The following is an 8618-nucleotide window of genomic DNA, read 5'->3' as shown; positions in this document are numbered from 1 at the left end:
AAAATAACAGTGTTTATGTGCTTTATGAAGGCTGAAAAACAGCGTCGATACGTTTAGGGCCGTGTCTGAGTCCACTACATCCTTTTAGAGGTGCATCCAGCTCTGTGAGTTCATAAACTCCTCCAGAAACGTAACCTGGCTGACGGAGGCCCCATCAACAGGCGATACGTCACAATCACGCCCCCACAAGAGCAAGCTTCTGATTGGTTGACGCGGCGCGAATGTCCGCTTAAGTTCAGATTTTCGAACTCGAGTAATTCGCACGAAATGCGCGATAAGCGCGTCAAACGCGCAAAATGCTCAATTCGCGCCATGCCATTTTCTTGTATCGCGCCATTCGCACAGCGCCATTCGCGTCATTCGTGCCGCGCCATTCGTGCGTATCTCGCCGCAGGATGTCTATTCGCGCGTTTGCATTGACTTAACATGTAAATCACTCGTGCTTGACGCGCGTTCCGCGTCTGGTGTGAACCTACTTCATGGGCTGAACTTTGAAATAATGGGAGGGGCTAATTATAGTATTATAGAAAACGACGTTTTTTATGCCGTCTTTGACATAAAAAACGCCGAAAATAACGGTGAATTATGGCTAGCATACGGCGTCAAAGATGGCGTTCTTGGCTGGATCCAAAAACGCAGTTTTTGCGCCGATTTTGACCTGCAAATTGCCGTAATTGCGGTGTTTGTAATGCAAAACGCCGTGATTTTCGCTGTCTTTTCGTCTTAAACGCCGAAAATACCGGCGTTTTGGGGATGATACGCGTCTGGTAATAGGCGCAGTTTGATCCATTTGGCCTTCCATAGAACTAGGCATAATTTGTGCTGGGCAAAGATTAATCATTATTAGTGCTGTCAAATGTTTAGTTTTGATGAATCACATCCAAAAATAAAAGTTTGTGTTTACACATTGCTTGTGTACTCAGGCGTTTTAATAAGGCGTTTTGTGTACGCCTTATTTATCAGGGGTTGCCACTCGGTAATGAACCGCAGGTGTGTAAATATTGTGTATTAGTAAATAGAAAAATATAAAATACAAATCAATACAAAAAAATATATACACACTCACTGGCCTATTTATTAGTTACACCTTACTAGTGCCGGGTTGGACCCCCTTTTGCCTTCAGGACTGCCTTAATCCTTCATGTCATAGATTCAGCAAGGTACTGGAAATATTCCTCAGAGATTTTGGTCCATATTGACTTGATAGCATCACACAGTTTCCCAACTATGACAACTTCTGCTACTGAGAAACCCGGAAATGTGAAAAGGGTCAATTATATATTATACTGTCGAATACACAGCCATGAATGTACACCCGTGTCCTGCAGCCGTGCCTGATTTCCAATGTCTTTTTATTTAGATCAGTCACTCTGCTTTACTGCATATGTGCTTCTTCTCATCTCATGTCATTACATGTTAAAAAGTGTGCTGACGGCATAGCATGTACCCAGGAAAGTGTGTCAGGGCTTACTATGATCAGAGCAGGATTAATAGTTAAAGGGACAGTTCACCCGAAAATGATATTTGTCATCATTTACTCATCTTTATGAGTTTCTTTAACCATTGACTTCCCATAGTATTTGTTTTGCCTATTATGGAAATCAATGATTACAGGTTTCCAACATTTTTCAAAATATCTTCTTTTGTGTTCATCAGAACAAAGAAACGCTTAAATGTTTGGAATTTCTTGAGAGAGAGTAAATAGTAAGTACTCTTTAAGGAAAGGGTAAGTTATGATTCTAAGTAAAGCAGCAGTAAGACATGAGGAAACATCAGGTGTATAATTGGCAGATATTGAAAGGGATAGTTCTGAAAGGGATAGTTCTCACAAAAATGAAAAGTCTGTCATCGTTTACTCTCTCTTTACTTCAAACCTTTATGCGTTTCTTTTTTTCTGTTGGAGACAAAAAATGCAGATATTCTGAAGAATGTTGGAAACCTTTTTGTGTTTGTTTTTACCACTATGGAACTCAATGGTTACATGTTTCCAACATTCTTTAAAGTATCTTCTTTTGTGTTCAACACAAGAAAGAAAAACTTACACTGCTGGTCAAACGTTTGGGGTCAGGGTTTTTATTTTTCATGTTTTTTTTTGTAAAGAAAGTTATTCTGTTCATCAAGGGGGCATTTAATAAATGTAAACAATCGTTAAATATTTATTAAAATTTTAAATAACTGCTTATTGTATGTAGTTTCAAATGAAATTATTACACCAGTTATTATTGCTTTTTATTATTATTACCATTAATAATGATATTGATAATGATATACAATAGTTAATTAATGTTTATATAATAGTTAATATTAGAGTGATTTAGGGCGACGCAGTGGCGCAGTAGGTAGTGCTGTCGCCTCACAGCAAGAAGGTTGCTGGTTTGAGCCTCGGCTCAGTTGGCATTTCTGTGTGGAGTTTGCATGTTCTCCCTGCCTTGCAGTCCAAAGACATGTGGTACAGGTGAATTGGGTAGGCTAAGTTGTATGTAGTGCATGAGTGTGTATGAATGTGTGTGTGGATGGTTCCCAGAGATGGGTTGTGGCTGCTTAAAAACTTGCTGGATAAGTTGGCGGTTCATTCCGCTGTGGCAACCCCGAATTATTAAAGGAACTAAGCCGACAAGAAAACGAATGAATGAATGAATAAATGATGAGAGTGATTTCGAAAGGATCGTGTGACTCTGAAGACTGGAGTAATGAAGCTGTAAATTCATCATTAAAATCACTGGAATACATGATTACATTAAACTATAAACTACTTTTGAACAGTTATTTTATAGTGCAATAACACTTCACCATTTTACAATTTGTACTGTATTTTTGATTAAATAAATGCAGCCTTTATGAGCAGGAGAAGCTTATTTTAAAACATTTAAAAATCCTACTGACCCAAAACTTTTGACAGGTAGTGTAAATGTTTGGAACCACCTGGGAAGTAAATAGTGAGTAAATTTTTTGTGAAGTATCCCCTTAAGGAAAGAATCATTTATGATTCTAAGGAAGGCAGCAGTAAGAAATGAGGAAACCTAAAGCATGTATGAGATTTTTAAAGGGATAGTTCACCCAAAAATGAAATTATGTAATCGTTACTCATCTTTATGAGTTCTTTTTATCTGTTGAACACAAAAGGAGATATTTTGAAGAATGTTGGAAACCTGTAACCATTGACTTACTTAGTATTTGTTTTTCTTACTATGGAATCCAACGATTAACATTCTTCAAATGATCCTCTTCAGTGTTCAACAGAAGAAAGAAACAGATATGCGGCACTGGTGCTCTTCCTTCGGCCCAGACTAAATGAATGTGAGCCTGAAGTGGCCCACCTGTACAATGGCAAAGTGGGGCCAAAGATTCAAATTCATATATGGGCCATTTAAGCCAAAGATTTGACACTTGTGGCATTATGTAATCTGAATGTGAGCCTAATGCTACCCATGGGGAAAATTATCAATTTGACCCAAATTTTGGAGGACAAATGTGGGCCACAGTTGGCAAAATTGTGACATAGTCATTTAAGGGTAATCTCCCAGGTAGCAAAGAATTCTGGCCCAGATTTGGCATAAAGCTGGCACAGCAGGCATTCTTCCGGCACTGGCATACAGCACGTGGACCAAACATGGCCCAGGTTTGGCTGAGGTGGCACCGTCTTACAGGTGGCATTTAAGACTTGGGCCAGATATCAAATGTAGGATTTGGCCCAGATGTTAAAAATGTATATGTGGGCCACGTACGTTTGGTCTATCTTGACCCACTTTTAAAATACATTTCAATTATTTTTGAGTAAAGAAAGAATTCTATCAATCAGGTCGCTTCAGGAAAAAGCACAGCCATAAAGCGAAATGCTTCATGGTTTATAAAAAACATTGCAGTCGTAACACACCAACGCATCTGGCCCAGTTCAAGCCCAGTTATGGGTTATATACTTGGCTGAGACTGGGCCCAGATATGGTCCATGTTTGCCTCTTGTATGTATGCCAGACTTGGTCCAGTCATGTACCGCAATTCACTGCGGCATGTGGGCCAAGCAAATGTTGATGGTGTGGGCCAGATCTGGGCCAGAGAAATTTTGCTATGGGGGCTAGGTCTAAACCTAAAGTGGCTCACACGTGTAAGTGCAAATGTGGCCCAGTTATCTTAAGACACATGCGTGCCACTTTTGACGAATATTCGGCACAGTTAGCTCTGGCTATTGCGGCTGTGAGCCTAAAGCGGCCCAGAGAAAATATGGCAAATGTGGCCCAGTTATTTTAAAACATATGTGGGACACTTTTGGCAAATATTCGGCACAGTAAACTCTGGCTAATGCAGCTGTGAGCCTATAGTGGCCCAGAGAAGATATGAAAAATGTGGCCCAGTTCTCCTAAAACAAATGTGGGCCACTTTTGGCAAATATTTGGCTCAGTTAGCTCTGGCTAATGTGGCTGTGAGCCTAAAGTGGCCCAGAGAAGATATGGCAAATGTGGCCCAGTTATCTTAAAACATATGTGGACCACATTGACTAAAGTCACCATTCATACTGCAATGCATGCTAGGATTTTTGCACTTTGCCACATCCTGCAAGTGTAAGGTGTAGGCCAGATCTGGGCCAGAATAAAAGCAAACTGTGGCCCAGAATAGGGTCAGTTCTGGTTCATTTGGTTGAATTCTGGCTGATCTGTGATATTGCTATGGCTTAATTGTGGCCCAGATCTGGCAAACAGGAGCGGACCGCCCAAGTGCCATCATTTCATGTGGTATGTGGGCCGGATGTAAGGGTCTGGTGTGGGCCGGATTTGAGCCACATGAATTTTGCTAGCTGGGAATTTTGTGAGTTTGGAAGCACTTGAGTGTGAGTAAATGGTGAGGAAATCGGGTGAACTATCCCTTTAAGCCTGCTGGAATCTGGTTGCGCCCATTGCTAATGATAGGCCTGTGTCGGAGCCTGTTAGGACAGCTGTCCTGAGGATACCTGTGTGCCAGCCTTTGTAAACACGCGCACACACACACAGACAGACAGAAATCCTACTCCACCCTCTCATCTCATCCACCGAACTGCATTAACAAAGAGCCGTGCATTCAGTCCTGTCCACCAGTTACACACATGAAGTTTAAAGTTTTAAGATAAAATAAGCACACATTTTAATAAATGGGAAGTCAGTCAAATTTCTAAATGTCAAACTGAAAAAGCACCGTGATACTCCATGACTTGGCCAAAACAAATATAGAATTCCCTGACTTTTAATATCTGATGTAGACCTTTTAAAATGTCATAATATTCCGGAACATTCTACATCAGGTCAGAGATCAACATCCCATAATGCAATTCACAACCTAAACAGAAAACACTTGTGAATCACTAAATACTGTGTGAGATTAAACTCTGTGAATGTATCTGCGCCCTCAGATGTAAAGCAGACGCTATTTAAAAGTAATCTAGTCAGACCATATACTTTGCATGTCAAAGCACTAAACTTCCAGTAGAGGAAGTCCCCAGTCTGATAAAAAGTTCTGTCCTTTGAGTGTGTGTGTGAGTGTGTGTGTGTGTGTGTGTGTGTGTGTGTGTGTGTGTGTGTGTGTGTGTGTATATATATATATATATATATATATATATATATATATATATATATATATATATATATATATATATATATATATATATATATAAATAAATATATATATGTATATAAATAAATAAATATATATATGTATATAAATAAATAAATATATATATATGTATATAAATAAATAAATATATATATGTATATATATGTATGTATATGTACAGACGAGTCTGTTACAGTGCTGTGGGAGATTTTTAACCCACTGATCTTTGCAGAATTGTTGTAATTCAGACACATTGGAGGGTTTTTCATCTCAGTTTTTGGCATCTCAATTGGGTTCAGGTCAGGACTTTGACTAGGCTTTGACTTTTGACTCCAAAGTCTTCATCACTATGACTGCATCTTACCATTTAGATAAATTTACTATTAAGATAAATCATATATTGAAGTGAAATCTTAGGTAAATAGAAGACATTATTGTGCCACTCTTCCCACACTATCAATACACAAACACAAATAGTGCAGATAACAATGGAGTTGAGTTTACTTTAACATTTTGGTTATTGTTTATCTGTGGTGCTTTTAATTCACTTGAATGTTGGTGTTGTCAAATTGATGAAGATTTCTTTTCTCAGTTTTTAAGTTTGTTTTTATTAGCATGCTTTGTTAACTTGTGGCGCATTTGAGCTATCTTTTTCATCAATTTACTGTAGTTCGAAAGGGATTCTGGCCAGAAGCATGTACTGAAACTGAAACCAAGGTTCCCACGGGTCCTGGAATTTTCTGGAAAGGGTCTGTTCCAGATATTTATAGTCTGGGAATTTTATATTTGTATTTGTCCAAGACATGGAATATCAGGGAATTTTGCTTTGTCGTTGTAAAGTTTACTTACTTCCCATTTATCATGTCTTTTCATGTGTTTTCCCTGTTGTTATGCTTTAGCTATTTTTTTATTTCACTGACGATATGCAAATATGTAATTTAATGTAAAACAATGCAGATGGTGTGGAAGGAATTTCAACAGAAAAATATGTTAAATAACATTTTCATAATTCAGTTTTTTTCTGTGTATTCGTGGTGATCGTAACTTTGACTAATGATGTTGAAAATTCAACAGTTTAGTTTAATAAAATGACTTTTATTGATATTTTAGTAGTTTGAAATAATATATTGTATAAGAAATAATATGTAGAAAAAGTCTGTATAATCACATAAATAGTACGTTTATCACCGAATTTTTGTACTGCAATTTACAGCACCAACCCAGACAATTTATCACTTCAAACTATTAAAAATGTCAATAAAAGTCCCTTTTTCAAACTTTTCAACATCAAAAGTTGTTAGAGGAAAGATCAAGATCCCATAATGGAATTTAAATGCATAAATACACGTGGAAAACCCCCACAAAATATCGAAAACTGTTTTTCTGTTCATTAAAGGTCATGGAAATTCAGCCTTGTAGTCAGTGAACGTCTAAGTGAATTTGATATTTGGCTTAAAGTTGGAACCCTGAGAAACTGGTATGAAAGCCAGCCAATCACAGGTTAATATTTATTTATTATCCACATTTAAAGTAGGTACCATCCACAATAATAACAGAATTTGGTAACATATTATAATGACTACACACTATAAATCATTTATTAAGCATTAGCAAATAGTGAATTTATTATTCGTTAAACTTTAACTCTACATTAATAAACGTTAGTAAGCAGTTTATAACTGCAGCTACAAATGCTCTATTCTTGACTTATAACCACATTTATAATGTGCTTAATAATTGTATTTTCATACTTAGTAAATGATTTATTTTTCATTACTAAATTAAGTATCGCATTATTTACAAACCAGTTTTATTTAGGAGTAGTTGAGGGTTTTTAGGATCATTCAGAATGAGTTAGTAGATGATTAATAAACTATTGAAATCAACATTTATATGTCTTATTATTCAGGCATATAGTAATGGTTACTATATAAGTTAATAAATGCTTTATTAACTCAACTTCACCTAGTTTTGTGACATAATCTAAAGTGAGGACTATTCATGCTTCATAAATCCCTTATAAATGACAAATAAAGGCTCAGTTAAATTCTAAACAGGAAAAAAGACATTATTCATTCCTGTTCATTTAAAGATACACAAATGAAACTGTACTGCAAATGAAAAATAAATCTTTGCAACCTTATCTAAAATAAAATCACTGTAGAGTTTAAACATTGCATCTTATTGCTAAATTATTATATTGTTGTTTTATCCAGTTTTATGTTGTATTTTGACACTCCTGTTATTCAGCAATGTTTAAACTTTACAGTAATTTTACTTTTTAGAAAGATTGCAAAGATTATTGTTCATTTGATTCTGAGCCTTTATTTGTCATAAAATACAGTTATTAAGCACATTTTAAATGTGGTTATAAGTCAAGAATAGAGCATTTGTAGCTGCAGTTATAAACTGCTTACTAACGTTTATTAATGTAGAGTTAATGCTTAACGAATAATAAATTCACTATTTGCTAATGCTTAATAAATGATTTATAGTGTGTAGTTATTATAAAGTGTTACCCAGAATTTCAGCCCGTTCAATAAACGTTGATAATGACGACTGATTTGATGACATCAACCTGGCAAACCTCCATTTCCAAAATGAACTCAAACTTTTCCGTTTCTCGTTTTCTTTTCCAGCTCAGAATAACACAAAGCATCAGATGTTTTTCAACGTGTCCGAGATGAAGCGCAGTATTCCAGACTACCGGCTGCTGTCTCAAGCAGAATTGCGTCTTCGGATCAAGAATCCCACCATGGACCAGGAGCAGAGGCTGGAACTGTATCGCGGAGTGGGGGATCAGGCTCGATATCTGGGAACTCGCTTTGTCTCCAAGGACTTGTCCAACCGCTGGCTCTCATTTGACGTGAAACAGACAATGATAGAATGGCTGCAGGGTTCAGGTGAGGTGATTGTTGCACCAGTGTACTCTAACAGCCGTTTCCCACATGCAACTGATGACTATACTTAAAATAACCGATCTTAATACTTCATGCGCCCACAGGAGTGTAGTCGCAAATTATGGTTCACAAATTATGTTT

General features: G+C 37.0%; 1 protein-coding gene across 2 annotated transcripts in view; it reads left to right on the top strand.

Moving 5' to 3' along the window:
• tgfb1a (transforming growth factor, beta 1a) overlaps window positions 1–8618 on the top strand; it is a 28235-nt gene that overhangs the window by 6784 nt on the left and 12833 nt on the right. For both annotated transcript variants that reach the window (XM_073922804.1, NM_182873.1), the window contains 1 exon segment: window positions 8217–8480. In XM_073922804.1, the coding sequence (XP_073778905.1) occupies window positions 8217–8480 (264 nt within the window).

This window comes from Danio rerio, chromosome 15 (genome assembly GCF_049306965.1).
Source record: "Danio rerio strain Tuebingen ecotype United States chromosome 15, GRCz12tu, whole genome shotgun sequence".
In the NCBI taxonomy this organism is placed as follows: Eukaryota; Metazoa; Chordata; class Actinopteri; order Cypriniformes; family Danionidae; genus Danio; species Danio rerio.
The sequence above is the reverse complement of the archived record's forward strand: the minus strand, read 5'-3'. Positions and strand labels throughout refer to the sequence as shown.